Raw genomic sequence first — 20,150 nt, forward strand, 5'->3', positions numbered from 1 at the left:
CCCATCTTATCTTAGGGACCTCATAGTACCATATCACCCCAATAGAGCGCTTCGCTCTCAGACTGCAGGCTTACTTGTAGTTCCTAGGGTTTGTAAGAGTAGAATGGGAGGCAGAGCCTTCAGCTTTCAGGCTCCTCTCCTGTGGAACCAGCTCCCAATTCGGATCAGGGAGACAGACACCCTCTCTACTTTTAAGATTAGGCTTAAAACTTTCCTTTTTGCTAAAGCTTATAGTTAGGGCTGGATCAGGTGACCCTGAACCATCCCTTAGTTATGCTGCTATAGACTTAGACTGCTGGGGGGTTCCCATGATGCACTGAGTGTTTCTTTCTCTTTTTGCTCTGTATGCACCACTCTGCATTTAATTATTAGTGATTGATCTCTGCTCCCCTCCACAGCATGTCTTTTTCCTGGTTCTCTCCCTCAGCCCCAACCAGTCCCAGCAGAAGACTGCCCCTCCCTGAGCCTGGTTTTGCTGGAGGTTTCTTCCTGTTAAAAGGGAGATTTCCTTCCCACTGTCGCCAAGTGCTTGCTTACAGGGGGTCGTTTTGACCGTTGGGGTTTTTACGTAATTATTGTATGGCCTTGCCTTACAATATAAAGTGCCTTGGGGCAACTGTTTGTTGTGATTTGGCGCTATATAAATAAAAATTGATAAATTGAAATTGATATTCAAGCAGATTTTAGGCTGTAACTGCTGGCGAAGGTGCATCAACAAAGTTTCGTGCAAAGGGTATGAATACCTACAGTCGTGTTCAGAATAATAGTAGTGCTATGTGACTAAAAAGATTAATCCAGGTTTTGAGTATATTTCTTATTGTTACATGGGAAACAAGGTACCAGTAGATTCAATAGATTCTCACAAATCCAACAAGACCAAACATTCATGATATGCACACTCTTAAAGCTATGAAATCGGGCTATTAGTAAAAAAAAGTACAAAAGGGGGTGTTCACAATAATAGTAGCTGTGAATCACTAAACTAGTATTTAGTTGTATAACCACAGTTTTTCATGATTTCTTCACATCTGTGAGGCATGGAGTCAACCAACTTGTGGCACCTTTCAGCTGTTATTCCACTCCAAGATTCTTTAACAACATTCCACAATTCATTCACATTTCTTGGTTTTGCTTCAGAAACAGCTTTTTTGATGCCACCCCACAAGTTCTCAATTGGATTTAGGTCCGGGGATTGGGCAGGCCACTCCAAAACATTAATTTTTGTTGGTTTGGAGAAAGATTTTGCTCGTTTACTAGTGTGCTTTGGGTCATTGTCTTGTTGAAACACCCATTTCAAGGGCATGTCCTCTTCAACATAAGGCAACATGACCTCTTCAAGTATTTTGACATATCCAAACTGATCCATGATACCTGGTATGCGATATATAGGCCCAACACCATAGTAGGAGAAACATGCCCATATCATGATGCTTGCACCACCATTCTTCACTGTCTTCACTGTGAACTGTGGCTTGAATTCAGAGTTTGGGGGTCGTCTCACAAACTGTCTGCGGCCCTTGGACCCAAAAACAACAATTTTACTCTCATCAGTCTATATGTACCATTCCTCTGCAGATGATCAGTTAGCTGTTTTACAACTACCCTTTCAAGAATTTGTGAGAGAAAAGGAAGGTTGGAGATTGGCCTATAATTAGCTAAGATAGCTGGGTCAAGTGATGGCTTTTTAAATAATGGTTTAATTACTGCCACCTTAAAAGCCTGTGGTACATAGCCAACTAACAAAGATAGATTGATCATATTTAAGATCGAAGCATTAAATAATGGTAGGGCTTCCTTGAGCAGCCTGGTAGGAATGGGGTCTAATAAACATGTTGATGGTTTGGATGAAGTAACTAATGAAAATAACTCAGACAGAACAATCGGAGAGAAAGAGTCTAACCAAATACCGGCATCACTGAAAGCAGCCAAAGATAACGATACGTCTTTGGGATGGTTATGAGTAATTTTTTCTCTAATAGTTAAAATTTTGTTAGCAAAGAAAGTCATGAAGTCATTACTAGTTAAAGTTAATGGAATACTCAGCTCAATAGAGCTCTGACTCTTTGTCAGCCTGGCTACAGTGCTGAAAAGAAACCTGGGGTTGTTCTTATTTTCTTCAATTAGTGATGAGTAGAAAGATGTCCTAGCTTTACGGAGGGCTTTTTTATAGAGCAACAGACTCTTTGTGGCCTTGCCTTACAATATAAAGCGCCTTGGGGCAACTGTTTGTTGTGATTTGGCGCTATATAAAAAAATTGATTGATTGATTGATTGATCAGTCCACAAAATATTCCTCCATTTCTCTTTAGGCCATTTGATGTGTTCTTTGGCAAATTGTAACCTCTTCTGCACATCTTTTATTTAACAGAGGAACTTTGCGGGGGATTCTTGCAAATAAATTAGCTTCACACAGGCGTCTTCTAACTGTCACAGCACTTACAGGTAACTCCAGACTGTCTTTGATCATCCTGGAGCTGATCAATGGGTGAGCTTTTGCCATTCTGGTTATTCTTCTATCCATTTCGATGATTGTTTTCCGTTTTCTTCCACACGTCTCTGGTTTTTTGTCCATTTTAAAGCATTGGAGATCATTGTACATGAATGGCCTATCAAACTACTCTTCTTCTGAACAATGTCTTGAACGTCCCATTTTCCTCAGGCTTTCAAAGAGAAAAGCATGTTCAGCAGGTGCTGGCTTCATCCTTACATAGGGTACACCTGAGACACACCTGTTTTATACTGTGTTTTTTACAGTATAATTTATCTAACATGCCACACTACTATTATTGTGAACACCTCCTTTTCTTTTTTGATTTGTGAGAATCTACTGAATCTACTGGTACCTTGTTTCCCATGTAACAATAAGAAATATACTCAAAACCTGGATTAATCTTTTCAGTCACATAGCACTACTACTATTCTGAACACTACTGTATGTACATACGAGGGCTGTCAATAAAGTATAGGTCCTTTTTATTTTTTTCAAAAACTATATGGATTTCATTCATATGTTTTTACGTCAGACATGCTTGAACCCTCGTGCACATGCGTGAGTTTTTCCACGCCTGTCGGTGACGTCATTCGCCTGTGAGCACTCCTTGTGGGAGGAGTCGTCCAGCCCCTCGTCGGAATTCCTTTGTCTGAGAAGTTGCTGAGAGACTGGCGCTTTGTTTGATCAAAATTTTTTCTAAACCTGTGAGACACATCGAAGTGGACACGGTTCGAAAAATTAAGCTGGTTTTCAGTGAAAATTTTAACGGCTGATGAGAGATTTTGAGGTGATACTGTCGCTTTAAGGACTTCCCACGGTGCGAGACGTCGCGCAGCGGTCCCAGGTGCCGTCGTCAGCTTGTTTCAAGCTGAAAACCTCCACATTTCAGGCTCTATTGATCCAGGACGTCGTGAGAGAACAGAGAAGTTTCAGCATTTTATCCGGATATTCCACTGTTAAAGGAGATTTTTTTAATGAAAGACGTGCGGACGGGTCCGCGCATCGGGACGCAGCCGGCGCGGTCGGCGGCACAGGAAAAACACCTCCGTGTTGATAACCATTTGTAAAATCCAGGCGGCTTTTGATGGCTTTCAGTGGAGTGAGTATATGAGAAATTGTTTAACAGCTGGACATGTTCCAACTTGTCCTTAAAGCTTCCAACAGAGGTGTTTTTCCAGTGGCGGAGAGTCGCGGCGGCTGCGAGCTGACGCTGCAATCCGTCCGCACGTCTTTCATTAAAAAAAATCTCCTTTAACAGTGGAATATCCGGATAAAATGCTGAAACCGACTTCTTCTGAAACTTCTCTGTTCTCTCATGACATCCTGGATCAATAGAGCCTGAAATGTGGAGGTTTTCAGCTTGAAACAGGCTGACGACGGCGCCTGAGAGCGCTGCGCGACGTCTCGCACCGTGGGAAGTCCTTAAAGCGACAGTATCACCTCAAAATCTCTCATCAGCCGTTAAAATTTTCTCTGAAAACCAGCTTAATTTTTCGAACCGTGTCCACTTCGATGTGTCTCACAGGTTTAGAAAAAATTTTGATCAAACAAAGCGCCAGTCTCTCAGCAACTTCTCAGACAAAGGAATTCCGACGAGGGGCTGGACGACTCCTCCCACAAGGAGTGCTCACAGGCGAATGACGTCACTGACAGGCGTGGAAAAACTCATGCATGCGCACGAGGGTTCAAGCATGTCTGACGTAAAAACATATGAATGAAATCCATATAGTTTTTGGAAAAAATAAAAAGGACCTATACTTTATTGACAGACCTCGTATGATTTATTAAGCCCCCATCAAACATAGCAAGAATGTGCAGGAACCAGCCCGACACGGCAAATATTGCCATAATCCCACATAGTTGGGAGGAAAAGAGGCATGACCAGCCCTGTCGGAACGCATCCAGATTACCTCGTCCACACCTGCACGATGGCATCCAAAGCGTATGTAGACAACAGGGAGATGACACAGACTGCTGTCAGACGGCCATAAAAAGCACTGAAGACTGCCCGATGTCAAAACACCTGGATGGCAAACACGGGGCCGGAGTCGGAGGGAGTGCTGTGTTCCTCATGCGCACGTGCACGGACAGGACGTGTGCGCTCCACACACTCGCATGGTGCTGAAATTATCACTCAGCCGTGTGTCTGTGTGTGTATGCATAACGCTGCATGAGCCACTAAGCACACTCGTGGGGCGCGTGCCACTGGACAGCTTTGCTCCCACAGTTGATTTATTCACTCCAACCTACTTGCCGATTGTAGTTTTACTCTTCCCAGCCTGGTGCAAGTCTACAATTTTCTTCCTGGTGTCTTTTGACAGCTCTTTGGTCTTGGCCATGGTTGAGTTTGGATTCTGACTGTTTGAGACTGTGGATAGGTGTCATTTATACAGATAACGAGTTCCAACAGGTGCCATTAATACAGGTAACAGGTGGAGGACAGAAAAGCTTCTTAAAGAAGTTGTTACAGGTCTGTGAGAACCAGAAATCTTGCTTGTTTGTGGGTGACCAAATACTTATTTTCCACCACAATTTACAAATAAATTCTTTAAAAATCCTACAATGTGATTTCCTGGATTTTTTTTTTCTCATTTTGTCTCTCATAGTTGAAGTGTACCTATGATGAAAATTACAAACCTCTCTCATCTTTCATCATAAGTAGGAGAACTTGCACAACCAGGGGCTGACTAAATACTTTTTTACCCCACTGTATGCGCTCAAATCATTTAGGATCCTGTTTTGCTGCCATCAGAATATGTAAATTGAAGTCAGATGGTCCTCAGGTTGCACATGGATCGCCATCGGATCGGTGTCCCATCTCGATGGCTCCCGGAGGCTTTAGAACATGTGCATCACACTCGGGGCCGCCAGCCGATTTTGACCAACTGTGTGGCCTCTCGCAGATGGCTGTCAGAACGTTTTGGAACTGAAACCCGACACTTTTCGGATGTGCGCCGATTTGTCATTCTGACGCCACTCTGCATGATTCTGGCTGTGTGACAGGGGTATTATTTTTTTATTTTCAATAAATTTGGAAAAAAAAAAAAACTTTTTCATGTTGTCATTATGGGGTGTTGTGAGTAGAATTTTAAGAGGAAAAATTGGTTTACTGAATTTTGGAATAAGGATAACAATAATAATAATAATAATGTAACAAAACAAAATGTGGGAAAAGTTAAGCGCTGTTAATACTTTCCAAATACATGGTACATACATACACACAATCCCCAGCGAATGATCACAGGTGCATGCACATGCAATTATATCGGATGACTGACTCTAACTTGTCTCATCAACTCCTCACTTACATTCAAAGAATACACAAAGACACAGACACACACACACACAGATGTGACCAGGATCAGCCGATCTTAGATCAGTGGATCCATAAGTTAAAACAGGTATCAACTGTTTCTAACATCCATTCGGTGCAATTGGTGCTCTTCAGACGTTGTTGTCGCAGACCTGTGTGTATGAGCTCTCTCTGTCAGCCATATTTGATATAGACCAGACCCTCTCGACACCGTGCACACTGAAGGTCATGTACGCAGTCACAGCTTCACAACCATCACTCCACAAAGTTGAAAATAAACATCTCAGAGCAAATACACAACACATCAACAATTAAGATGTAATTTCTGTTCATGTGCTTGGCTCAACATTCTAATGTCTTTTCCTGTCAGGACCATCAGCTGGTATAATTTCCACTATGGTGAAGGAGCCACTAAGTTCACACTCATTTACTACATAACACAGTGGAAAGCACAAAGTTGTAATAACCTGTCATCTGACAGTTAATTATGGGAGCTCACTTTCTGAGCACTAACATTTCTCTGTGAGAGAGTGTGTGTGAAGTGTTTTTCTCAAGCTCCAAAAAAAAAGTTAATCAAAAGTCTTGCTGAACTAATGTTCAAAACCCTGAAAAACTATTTAAATTCTCTTACCTGGAAAAAGACACCACTCATGCACACATGAAGTAATTTTCACACATGAGAAATACTTGGAAGTTTTTTTTTTAAGATTATAGCTTGTGTTCTTATGACTTCCAAAGCAGTTTAGTCAAATACAGAAAAACTCTTTTGACCCATGTTGGTCTCCTGCTGTTACCTGATAGATCTCCACTCGCTGCTCTGTGGCCCGTGCCTGCGGGTTTGGAGCCCTGAAGATTCTGAACTCAGCTTTAACCAGTGTGCTGTTGGTTAGGTCCACTCTGCTGACATCAAAGTGGATGACTTTGTAATGGGGGCTGGCGGGCGCCGGGTGCACTGCATCTGAAGGAGAGACCCACAAACAGGGTGACAAGTGACAATTCACAGTCACCTGTAAAAAACTTTAATTGTTTTGTTGTGACAACTCTAAACAGCAGTTTGGTGGCCAAGGGGTTAGTGCTCTTGCTTTCAAAACAGACGGTTCCTACTTCAAGACTACCTGTGCACATTCTCCATGTAATGTGGAGCTGTGTCAAGAAGGCCATCCGGTGTAAAACCTGTGCCAAATCAAAAAAAAAAGAGAAACTGAAAGAACTTACTATTTATAATATCAGTAAAAACAGTGAGTGTGATGCATTGTCTCGGACATAATTACTGTTAACGGGTGTCTCAAAACTAAATGCTAGGGTTGGGTGCAGTAGTGAATAAAGGCGTCTAGCCTTGTACTTAACGTGTGGTGTTCAAACGTCACCTTCCAACTATGAACTTTTTGCTGGCACTTAGCATACACACCCCCACAGACCGTACAGCCTCCCTACCACCTTTAAAACAAAGTCTAAACAAACGTGCTGTGGTCGGACTCACTGGTGTCGGTTCGGGGCGGCGTCATGTTGATCCTCTGAACCTCTTTGGCGTAATAATCCTCCTCGCTGCTCTCGCGCTCGCAGGCGGACTCGGCCTGTCGCGCGCGCTCGTTCAGCAGCTCCCGCGTGCTGTTGTAGAGCAGCATGACCTCGGCGGGCACGGAGCCCGAAGACGGCAGGTCGTCGTCGTCCGGCGGGCTGCGGATGCGGAGCTTGCTGAGGATCTGTCCGCGGACCGCCTCGATGCGCCGCGACTTCTGCTCGTCCAGGTTGATGGACTGGCACGTGTTGAGTCCGTCCGCGACACCGGAGAAGCGGAGCAGCAGCACGAGCGCCAGGTGCGCGAGCCACATTGTCCGCCGAGGATCTGGTAACTACAGCAACGGACTTAAACAACAACAAAAAAAAAACTAAAAACTAAACAACAAAACTAAAGTCAGAGTTGATTAAAAGTGGAAACACTGCTGCAAAAAAAAAAAAAAAAAAAAAAAATTGCCGGGTGGCGGGGGTGTTATGAACCTGTCTCACACTATCATTAATATTGTCTAACAATTAAAAAAAAAGCAATAGGAAACTGCATCTAACAAGCTTATAATACAGTATTTTAAATATTTGAGGATTTGGTTGACACTTTAATTTAAATCACCTCCTACCCCTTGTCCATTTAGAAAGAAAAAAAATATATCAGTTGGCTAATTAAGTCACAGATTTCCTTTGTATGCAGGAGTTCATCCTGGGATAACTAAACAGCTTCCAGAAGAAAAGTCCTCACAGGAGCTCAGCCCATGTCGCAAAGTTCTCCAAAAAGCCACTGCTGCTCACTTTATCTGAAGGACTGCTGCTGTGTTTTTACCTCCCAAAGAGCCATCAGGACATCAGAGTACAGGTCCATGCCTGCGTCCACGGAGTGCTGATTCCTCTTTAAATACAAACCAGTCAGATCCTCCCATCCCCTGCTGTAGGTAAACAGAGACCAGCCTGCGCTATAAAGCTCGACTTATTCGGAAAAACCCATGCTGGTGCTAATGCTCCCATATAAACATCAAAACGTGGAAAAAGTCAGACTGCCAAAGGAGCCATGCTGTAGGAAAAAAAGCACACACACATGAAAGAAGTCCTTATGGGGTCAAGAGCAAATTAACTTTGCAGATCCTGGGTTTTACAGGGAAATGTCTCCTGAAGATGCAGAAGAGACCCGATGAGAGCACGATGCGACTCCATTATTGTGCAGAACCTCTGAGAAATGAGTGGCGCTCCAGAGAGAGAGACAGAGAGAGAGAGAGAGAGAGAGGAGGTGGTGCCACCAAAGTGGAGCCTATGACGAAGGGGGAGAATCTTCCTCTCACCACTGGACGCACAGACACGCACACATTTTGCAATTTCTTCTACCCACAAGAATGTTTGCGCCACTCTGAGGTCTTATCAAGTTTTAAACATTGCAATGCTTAAAAAGGAGGAAGGATGGAAGCATCCTTACATCAGCAGTTTGGTTGAATTAGAGGACCTCTGTGCCATTTCCAATCACACACACACATTTCTGCCAACAGATAAATGTGTGAGACTAATAAATCACTCCCCAGACTTAATTTTTTTGTTTTTCCTGGCTTTCAATTTAGCTGCTTTCTTTCCTCTCTGTTCATCTTGGTCTCTTAATTACAGCTCAGAACTCAGAGGACTGTTAATCTGTCAGGGTTGGCATTTATTGCTGCTCTGCTACCATCTCATGATACCGTTATTATAGCTGCGGCTGCAGGCCTGTAATTGCTGTAAGTAGAAGGGAAAGGTAAGGGAGGGAGAGACTCAGGCAGCCTCCAGACGAGCCCCCTTCTAAAAATGATAACTGCCTGGGAACAAACAGGGTTCAGTTCCAACTCGACTGCTGCTGGAGAATCAGGCAGAAGTGAAAGTGGGGCAGATGTTTCCATACTTCTTGTCTACCCCTATCTGAAGTGCAGACACGCGTATCTCGGATCACAGCAGCCCACCTTGCAGGTGAGCATCCTACGTACTCTGAGACCAAAAACACAAACACACACGCACACAAAAACCTTTGAATGCTATGGCTGCTTTTTCTCCCTGCTTTTCTTTAAATCCAAATATAGCCGAGCAGCTGCCACGTCATCTGAACCTCAGCACTTTAACCAGGCGCGAGCACTGCTGAGCTGAACAACGGGGTTCACAGCCTCTCATTCAGTGAACCGTCTGTCCTCAGTGCACAACTGCAGCTTTATTTTAGCACATCTTAAGTAGGGCTGCAGCTAAAAATTACTTTCATAATCAATCAAGAAAATAATTGGCTAAGCAATTAATTGTTAGGTCCTTAAATTGCCAGAAAGTGGAGAAATGTCTTTGTTTTAGAGCCCAGAATCATGAAATGTTTTGTTTCATCCACAACCCAGAGATACTCATTTTACTTACAGAGAGCAGTAAAAAAATTAGTAAAATAAAAAAGAAATCAGAGAATCTGGATAGAAAAGAGACCTAAAATGATTAATTTTTCAGTCCTAAGGCAAACTCAGGGAGGACAGAAACCTCCCGTGGAGCAGAAGGGCAAAAGCTTGCTTGATCTTGATTTCAGTAATACAGACCATGAAAGCGGGGCCTCACGATCCTTCTGACTTTTTGGGTTTTAAGCAGTAGATGTCAGAAAAGTTACCACAGTGATAACAGGCTTGTGGCAGCCAAGCGTTCACTGCTACATTGCTTTTTGATCCTTTGATGTCGACTCTTCCTATCATTGCTGTAGTGGACAGTCTTATGGATAGCTTGAATTCAGCACTAAAACCCGCACTTGATAAGATTGCGCCTCCTCTATTAAGACCACGCCTTCCCAAGGCACAGTCACCTTGGTTCAATGGTTATTTGCGCAACCTTAGGCAGAAGGCTAGAGGTTTGGAATGGAAATGACATAGTTCCAAATTAGAGGTGTTCCACCTTGCGTTGCGTGATGCTATTTTAGATTAAAGCATGCACTATGGGCTACGATGCAGGCCTATTAATCTGATTTGATCAATAAAAAGTTTTTGTTTGATACGGTAGCATTTCAGCCACCTGTTAGTCGTTTTTCTTTCTCAGCACAGGACTTCCTGTATTATTTCGAGAAGAAAATAGAAGCTATTAGGTTGAGCATATCTCAGCATACTTTGGTCCAGTCACTGCACCCAGCTATTGAGGTGGGACTACCACTGAGGTGTTACCAAGATTTCTGGAATTTAATAGTATTTCACTAGGTGTGCTGATGAAACTTGTGATGTCTACAAAAAGCACAACCTGTTTATTTGATCCCATACCAACAAAACAGTTCAAGGATCTATGGCCCATTCTTGGGCCGACTGCGCTGAAAATTGTTAACCTTTCACTAACTTCTCGATCTGTTCCAAAATGTTTTAAATCTGCAGTGGTTAAACCATTACTTAAGAAATCTAATCTTGACCCTGGTGTATTGAAAAATTATAGGCCGATATCAAATCTATCATTCTGCTCTAAAATTCTGGAAAAGGTGGTTTCACGGCAGCTCATGGACCACCTTACTGAGAATAATCTTTTTGAGCCACTGCAGTCTTCTTTTAGAAAATATCACTCCACAGAGACAGCACTTATTAAAGTAGTGAATGATCTTATGCGAGCAATGGACTCGGATACCACTACAGTCTTGGGGCTGTTGGATCTCAGCGCTGCATTTGATACCGGTGATCATCATATTTTACTTGATAGGTTGGATAATCATTTCGGGATTACTGGACCTGCCCTTGCGTGGTTAATGTCATACCTGTCCGGCCGTTCTGTGTTTTGTGCAACAGCACTACCTCTGATCTTAGGGGCATAAAGTTTGGGGTTCCGCAGGAATCTGTTTTAGGACCCCTGCTTTTTTCCCCTTTATGTCGCACCCCTTGGGAATATATTGCAGCGTTTTGGGATTGCCTTTCATTGCTGTGCTGGTGATACTAAATTGTACATGCCTATAGCAGCTGATAATCTTGTCCACATAAAATCTTTAGAAGACTGCTTTGCAACAGTGAGAAGTTGGATGTCTAGTAACTTTATACTTTTAAACTCTCATAAGACTGAAATGATGGTTCTTGGTCCAGCAAGACATCAACATCAATTTGATCAGCTAGCACTTAGCTTCTTCCATTTGCGAAATATAGTGAAGATTTGTCTCATCCTATCTATGGCTGATGCTGAGACTCTGATTCATGCTTTTATCTCTTTCAAACTGGACTTTAGCAATGCTCTGTTTTCTGGTTTACCTCAGTCCAGCATTAGGGGTCTTCAACTGGTTCAAAATGCTGTTGTCAGACTTCTGACACAAAGCAGAAAGTTTGACCACATTGCACTGGTTTTGGCATCCCTTCATTGGCTTCCAGTCTCTCTGAGATCGGACTTTAAGGTGTTGTTACTGGGCTACAAAATTGTTCACGGACTGGCACCTCCCAACCTGGTTGAGCCCTATGGACCGGCTTGGGCCCTGCGTTCACAGGGTGCAGGTCTGCTGTGTGTCCCTAGTGTAAATAAAAAGTCAGCAAGTTACAGAGCATTTTCTTACCATGCCCCAGCTCTGTAAAACGATCTGCCCGCACAGATCCATCAATTAGACTCTGTGGAGACTTTTAAATCTAAACGGAAGACACAATTTTCCCCCTGTTTTATTAGTAGTATTTTATGTTACTGTGTGTCTTCTTTTATTCTGTTTACTTATATTTTCATTCTTTTATTGTGTTTTTAATCTTCTAATTCATTATGTTCTGCTTTTTAAATGATGTTCTATGAAGCTCAGCTCGATTTGGCGTTATATAATAAATTTTTATTTGATTTGATTTTTAATTGAAATTTGATTATCAAAATAGCTGTTGCTTAATAATCAGTTAACTGTTGCAGATCTAATTTGTAGTATAGCATACAATGTGAAACTCTTTTGGTTGTCATGCAAATCAGATCAAAACCTTTTATTGATTTATTTATTTTAATACAAAAATAAATACAGATAAAACCACTGGCGGTACCACCGAGGAAACAATTCCATCAATTATTCTTCAACTCTCTTTGCTCCAAAGTACAACAAAGAAATAATAAACTGCAACTGCAACCAACTCTTGTCATGGCATCTACTCAACCCAGAGTCCAACATCCCATGTCTCACAGTCCCACTTGAGTGATAGTCTTGGGTGAGGTTGTGTCAGAACCACAGGCGCTGCTGTCGTTTAAACCTCATCTTCATTCAGCAGCATGTTGGGAATCCCTCTGGTGATGGGGAACTCACGCCCTGATTCAGGACACTGCAGACATCCCTCTATCACCTCCACCTGCAACATCAACCCCCCCAATAAACAGACATGATGTCAAACCACCACTGGATGTCCTCATCGAGAAACATGCATACCAGTTTAATAAAAGAATGATAATAAATACAATACAACTCAAACTTGAGTAAAACAATAAAACTTAACTGGGATGTCCTGATCAAGTTTTAGTTTTCAGTTTTAACAAATTGCTGAAATAGTTGAGAAATTCATAAATTCCAAGAACAACAAAGCAGGTTTACCTTCCAGTTAGAAATGTCCTTAGTGACCCAATCTGCTTTTTTATTGAAAATTACAATAAAAACAACTTGTGATGCTACAATGGACCAAACAAAATGTTACTTTTTATATTTTACGCCCAGGCAGGCAACAGCTGCTTTATGATACAGACAACAACAGAAAACAAACCTCACCTACGTGCCTATCAATGATGCTGGGGTTCATACCTCTAATAACACTCTGTGCACTTTCTTCAGAAACTCTTCATTTTTGTCATAATCTTGAACCAGCTCGGTGGGGAGGTCCTGCCGATGACCCAACTATAAACAAAGATTTGGAAAGAAAAAAGTCAAGAGCTGCGTGAGCCCCAAAGCTACATGCAACAGTCTGCCTAGCATGTTACAAGCTGAAGGCCACCTGCAGACTGACACACCTGGGTTTTAAAACTGTAACAACCAGCACCTCAACAACTAAAGGTAGGACCAAGGAAGCTAAAGCTGTAATCTCTGTGTGTGTGTGTGTGTGTGTGTGTGTGTGTGTGTGTGTGTGTGTGTGTGTGTGTGTGTGTGTGTGTGTGTGTGTGTGTGTGTGTGTGTGTGTGTGTGTGTGTGTGTGTGTGTGTGTGTGTGTGTGTGTGTGTGTGTGTGTGTGTGTGTGAGTGAAAGATCCAACTCTGTGTCAATTAGGGTTACAACCACTGGTTATTTTCATGTATTTGTGAAGCACTTCGGGGTGACTCATGTTGTGATTTGGGGCTGTATAAACAAAGTGAGTTTCATAATCAATAAATCTGTTGATTATTTTCTCAATTAATCGATTAGTTGCTTGGTGCATAAAATGTTGATTAATGTCTCCAAAAACCCAAGATGACATCTTCAAATGTCTTACTTTGTCCACAATCCAAACATATTCTGTTTATTGATTATAAATAAGTAATGAAACTGGAAAAAAAAAATCACATTTTAGAAGCTGAAATCAGAGAATCTGGACTTAAAAAATGAATACAAAAAAATCACAATTAAATGATTGTAAAAATACTTTGGGATTGATTTAATGGTCGATGATTCGTTGCACATCTCATGTTAATTATTACAAATATCCTCAAACTGATCTTATAACTGTCCCATGAGTGCAAAACTACTTTTACTTATAACTTAAGTAAATGTGAAATCTAAAGGAAGAGGCCTTTTTTTGCAGTGAAAACATTGTGAGATCAAATTTACTGTAATATCACCTTTCAGCAATGTAACGGAATTGGAATGCAATACATCTGAAAGGTTCATTTTTAATGCTTGTCAAATGGATTAGGAAGTGACCGTGAAAGCACAAGGAACTGAAATACTGAAATAGACACGTGAAGGCATTTGTTCTCTTATGCATTTCCCGTCATCCACATCAGGTCTTATGCACGTGTATAGAAAAACGGGTGAAAAAATGTGTGACATCACTGTATTTTCATCACTAAATGTGCGCTGTTCAGTGTTTTATAGTTACAGTTGACTAGGAAACGTGTGGTCTGACCTGAGTTTAGTATGTGAGGAAGAGAAGCAAGTGAAGGAAGCAAGAACTCCTTAGATCTACAGAAATCAAATTTCAAGCCGCCCATTCCCTGTGTTACGTCTCCGGTTGGACAACTCACCCCCTCTGCAGCCTGTACCAGTGCACTCCACTCCAGTTTGGGAATCATCCGACTGACAAACTGAGGGTTGAATTCAACCTCATTCACCTTAACCTCAGTGGCCTGCAGAGGAACATCAAGAAAACCATTCACGTGCACAGAAACTGAGCATTTAGGGTACTAAAAACACAAGCTAATCTTCTCCACAGATAATATTCAATGGGGAGGTGATGGTCTAGTGGTTAAGCTGTTGGGCTTGAGACCAGAGGATCCTTGGTTCAAATCCCAGCCTGACTGGAAAATCACTAAGGGCCCTTGGGCAAGGTCCTTAATCCCCAAGTTGCTCCTGGTGTGTAGTGAGCGCCTTGTGTGGCAGCACCCTGACATCGGGGTGAATGTGAGGCATTACTGTAAAGCGCTTTGCGCGTCTGATGCAGCTAGAAAAGCGCTATATAAATGCAGTCCATTTACCATTTTCCATTCAGTAACACAGAAGGAGGAAAGAAAATGCAGGGGTGGTGGCCAAGTGGTTAAGTGCACTTGTTTTCAGTGCGAAAGGTTCCCAGTTAGAGCCCCACTTCTGCCCATTCTCCAATAAGTTGCGCCAGGACGGGCATCCGGTGTAAAGCCTGTGCCAAATAAACATGCAGATCCATGTCAGATCTGCTGTGGCGACCCCGAGTGAAAACAAGGAAGAAACCGAAAGGACTTACTTTTTTTCTTCTGTAAAAAAAAAAAAAAAAGTATCAGGAAGATAACTAGTCAACTGAAAACTTATTTTAAAGAATATATTTTTCTTGTGCCGAGCTGAAGGGTCACTCCATATGAAATCAAGTGGCTCCCAGGTGTTTGTCTCAGATTTGCTTTATTTTCACATATTTTGCTTCACTCATCTTCAACCGCTTAGTCCAATTAAGGGTCGCAGGGGGCTGGAGCCTATCCCAGCAGTCATAGGGCGTGAGGGAGGGTACACCCTGGACAGGACACCAGTCTGTCACAGGGCCACATATAGAAAGGCCACAGGTGGGAATCAAACCCATGACCTTCTCATTGTGAGGCAACAGTGCTAACCACTAAGCCACCTTGCTGCCCATTTTGTATATTTTGACAAAATATACAAAATATTACATTCATATTTCAAATAGTTTTTCTTTTAGAAGGGCTGAAAAAGGAGGCTGGGCACTTTTTTTTAGCCAGGACGCCTAATTTCTTGCAAACTTTGAATGGCCATATCTACAAAAGAATAAAAGATAATGCCTTGTTTTTTTTGTTTTTTTTTAGGGGTTTAGACTTTTGCATCAAACAGGTCCTTTGGGCAAGCTCTTTTACCCTGTCCAGATGAGCATCTTACACAACAGCACACAGACATCTGTGTGTATATGTGCATGTGCTCATTCTGTATTTTATTTTTCACTTTTTTACTCATTATTTACGCGTAGACTCATTTGATGCTCTCCCACCATTTTAAAGTCTTTTGTAAATTGTCTATTAAAAGGAGAAGGGGAGATGGAAAGAAAGAATAGTGTTAAACTGAAGTATGCTCATGTTTTCTTTTTCTAATTTGCACTGCACTGATGGTGTATTGTTTTTGTACTGTTCTGAGACTTGAATTGCCCCCCCCCCATAGAATATATAAAGTTTTCTTCACTTGTGTGTGTGTGTGTGTGTGTGTGTGTGTGTGTGTGTGTGTGTGTGTGTGTGTGTGTGTGTGTGTGTGTGTGTGTGTGTGTGTGTGTGTGTGTGTGTGTGTGTAAGACTAGAATGACCAGACCTAAATAAATGTTTTAACTCCGTGCTGATTAGTTCTGTGCAAACATTTGGCTGCTAAATTATCTAGCATAACATTATCTAGATGTCCTATCTAGTAGATAAGACATCATAATTCATAATTCAGTTTATTGTGTAAAATAGATGTATACAAAAATATATATAAAATACATCATAACAATAAATAATGCAATTTCAAATTATTTAAAAGAAAAAATTTTAAAAGCTGGTGGCGTTATACTGTAATACAAATCATAATTTATTTTAAAAACGTTAACACTAGGTGAGGAGACCACTTCTCGTGGTAAACTATTCTGTATTCCAGTTGCTCAATTGCTAATTTTTTTTTTCCCTTAAATTCAACCTGGACCTTTGTACTTCAAGGCTCAGTTCATGGCCTCCCAGGCCAGCATCTCATTTGAAAGAAATCTGCAAAATTTACATTTTCAAAACCATGCATAATTTTATAAATCTCGATAACGTCACCTCTAGTACATCTGTCTTCTAAGGTAGTTAAACTTAATTCTAAAAATCTCTTCATAAGACATATGCTGCAATTCTGGAACCAACTTCATGGCCCTCCGCTGCACTTTTTCTAAAATATTTTTATCTTTCTCAAGTTATGGCACCTAAACTTGAACACAATATTCAATATGGGGATGAACAAAGGTCTTATACAAAAGAAGAAATGACTCTTTGTCAATAAATGAGAATGCTCTTTTTTTTTTTAAATCATGCCTAGAACTCTATTAGCTTTGGATGCTGAAACAGCCACATGCCTACAAAAGGACAGGTCATTTGTAATCAAGACTCCAAGATTTTTTTCCTCTGTGGCAGTCTCTAAAACTTTTTCATTCATAACGTAATCATAACATGGGTTTTTCTTCCCCATATGGGTAACTCTACATTTCTCTTCATTAAAGCCAAGTAACCACTCCTCTGACCAAGCAATAAGATTATTTAAGTCTTTTTGGAGATCCTCCCCATTGACAAATGAAAAAATGGGATGGTACACCTTGGTATCATCGGCGAAGATTTTACAGCTCGATCTTATTGCACATGGCAAATCGTTAATAAATAACACAAACAATATTGGCCCATTGACTGACCTGGGGGACTCAGCTGGTAACCTGCATCCAAGGGAACCTAACTCCATTCATACAGACCCGCTGTTCTCTATAGCTTCAGAAATCTTCTATCCAATTGCAGAGTTTTCCCCCAATAACATAATTACTGTAATTTATACATCAGTCTGGCACTTGCCACAGAATGGAATGCTTTTTTAAAACCGAGATACAGGGCATCAAAGGACAAGCCACTGTCATACAACGTCGTCCATTCTTCTAAAGTAATGAGCAAATCTGTGAGAGAAGACATGCCCCTTCGAAAACCATGTTGTTCGTTTGAAAGTACTTTTTCAAGAAAAAAACAAGTTTGTCCCTGACAAGTTTCTCACATAATTTACAGACCTGCGAGGTCAGGCTCACTTGGCTATAGTTGCCTGTGACTGCCTTGTCCCCTTTCTTAAAGATACAGTCACTCACCCAGTTCTGGATCATTGACGGTTCCGGATCACTACTGTAGTATTTGCGCCAGCGTTTCTTGTAATCAATGCGAATAAGCTAATTCTTGGTACCAATGGAAAGATGGATGTTTTGTCTACAAACGACCACAAATTCGTCCGGATCCAGCCATCTTTGTGATCAGCAGAGGAATCAAAACATCCAGTCTCCATGGTGTGCGTGCGTTTTCTGACTCACTCATTTGTGCAAGTGTGAAAGTGATGATTTTTAAGAAGTAGCAAAGGTGAGTTAGCCATTCAGTGTCATTGGTTCTAGAGTGGGAAAATACTTACTTATTTGGGTAGAAAATGTCAGTGTGTTATGTCTTGCTGTTTAATTGTTGCACGCATTTATCTGTGATGCAAAAATTTGCTGGTTGTGGATCACTGAAGCAGCAGCCTCGTGTCTGTACTTGTGAGCCATGTCTACTTTGGGGGTCATCTCAACATCATGAATGGGCATGAATGTGGGGGCTTTTACTTTTTAATTCGGGAGAAATCTCATCTCCACACATTTAAAACCCTTCTTTGCTCTCCATCTCTAACAATATAAATAAAACATGAAATGCGCTAATAACCCTTTAAAAGAAGTATTATTTTGTTCATGAAGGTTGAATGGTGGATACACGCTCTTGCAACACAGCACATTTATGCTTTTTCAGAAATAATGTAGAATCTCAATAAACATATTTCAATTTAGCAACATTTTACTGACCATATATGGACCAAATAATGCAGGTTGGACGGTATTTCAAAACACTTCATTTTTTGCTCAGAAAACGTATAACAGTGCCTTTCAAAACTAAGTAAATTCTCATTTAATAAGTATAATTTATATCATTTTGTGTTCAAACCACATTCTCGGGCACAGTGTGTATCACTCTGCATTAGAGGGGCTCCAGCCAGATGCCAGGAATGCCCCCAAAGCAACAGAGTTTTGTGATCCAGAACCGGGCAAAGTGATCCATTTCCGGCAAATATTGGCACACACATATGTGGCTTCACACTTTAAGTAGAAGGGCTACCCCATCCTGACTTTTTCAGTTAGATAACATCCAAATACCCAATACAACAATACACAATAAAGGATATTCAGTTGCATTATGGCTCCGTATAGCGGGACTTTCAAAAACGTAATCCAGAACTGGGCAAATGACTGTAGGGGTGACATTAGATCACTTCCATATATCTGGACTACCACAGAATGCAATACAAGGGTAAATAAATGGCCGCGGCTGACTCCTTAAGAACTCGAGGGTGGATTTCGTCTGGACCCATCGACTTGTTGGGATTTATCTGTAACAATACCTTTTTTTTTTACATCTTCAGGAGAGGAAAAAAAAAAATTCCCTCTGCCGAGATGTTTCAAAATATCGAATCTTTTTCTGAAACGCGAAACGCTAACCACTGAACATTAAATAATAAAACATAAATATTCACCTTCCCTCACAGAGAGAAGTAGGTTTTTATACTCTCGTTTAAGTGAACGACAACTACATACAACATGAACAAAAATTAGTAGCATCCCTGAAGCTAGCGCTGGAGCTGACAATGACCGTACGTTTTACCTTGATAAGAAGCGGGTATCCTTTGACAACTCCCTTCACATGAGACATCAACATGTTGTGTGTCAACAATTTCATGTTTATCGATGCTGTATAAATGGGAAAAGTAGCGACTGCACAGCAGTTTACAAATGTACACAGACGACTTCACGTACAACCACCACTAGTAACGATCACGTTTATATATATTGCGCATCATTTTTAAGGTTCCCCGAAACCATACGCTACTAACATTCGTTCCTCTTTTAAGATCTGCACTGCCTTTTTTAATTTGAATAATTATTGAATTCTATTCGCTTATGCCCTTAAACGAAATTATTCCATAGCCGTGAAACCATTATAATTCTACATATATAATATAATATAATATAATATACATCTAGCAGTGAAAGCTACCTCTCTGAGATCTTGCGAGATTTTGTGGAATTTGAAACCTCAGCCGTGATTCGCCCTGATTTGTACTTATTCGTACTATGTGTGAGCGGGCCCTAAGAAAACTCTAAGAATTCAAGGAATTTTAAGGTTTTTCTTAGAATAACGTCACTAGGAGCTATTTTTAACCTTAGGTTGCTTCGTGGATATGGGCCCTTGATATTACTGAAGTTTGCATACAGGCTTCTGCCATTCGCCCCATTGAGATATCCCATTATCCCTTGCGCGCCAGAGAGTTGATGCAAATTAAATTTTTATGCTTCTCATCACGTTAATAAGAGACTGCATATGCATGAGACCCTGAAAACCTGCTAAAACATATATTCCAAATATTTTCTGCCTGCAACCTACAACCTGCGTGGATCTTCATGAACGCAAAATGAATTTCAGACATCTTATACAAAC

At 41.2% G+C, this 20,150-nt stretch overlaps 2 protein-coding genes across 2 annotated transcripts in view; both read right to left on the reverse strand.

Moving 5' to 3' along the window:
* tgfb5 (transforming growth factor, beta 5) overlaps positions 1-7,663 on the reverse strand; it is a 31,006-nt gene extending 23,343 nt beyond the window's left edge. Inside the window, 2 exon segments of the mRNA XM_034181963.1 lie at positions 6,599-6,762; positions 7,285-7,663. Coding sequence (XP_034037854.1) covers positions 6,599-6,762; positions 7,285-7,636 — 516 coding nt within the window. The 5' untranslated portion in view covers positions 7,637-7,663.
* Positions 7,664-12,206: 4,543 nt separating this feature from the next.
* On the reverse strand, positions 12,207-19,484 carry trmt112 (tRNA methyltransferase subunit 11-2). Its single transcript, XM_034181281.1, has 4 exons — positions 19,317-19,484; positions 14,442-14,543; positions 13,030-13,122; positions 12,207-12,586 (listed from the first exon to the last, which is right to left on the reverse strand). The coding sequence occupies exons 1-4, from the start codon at positions 19,389-19,391 to the stop codon at positions 12,485-12,487; spliced, it is 372 nt and encodes a 123-aa protein (XP_034037172.1). The 5' UTR covers positions 19,392-19,484; the 3' UTR covers positions 12,207-12,484.
* Positions 19,485-20,150: the final 666 nt, after the last annotated feature.

This window comes from Thalassophryne amazonica, chromosome 11 (genome assembly GCF_902500255.1).
Source record: "Thalassophryne amazonica chromosome 11, fThaAma1.1, whole genome shotgun sequence".
Lineage (NCBI taxonomy): Eukaryota > Metazoa > Chordata > Actinopteri > Batrachoidiformes > Batrachoididae > Thalassophryne > Thalassophryne amazonica.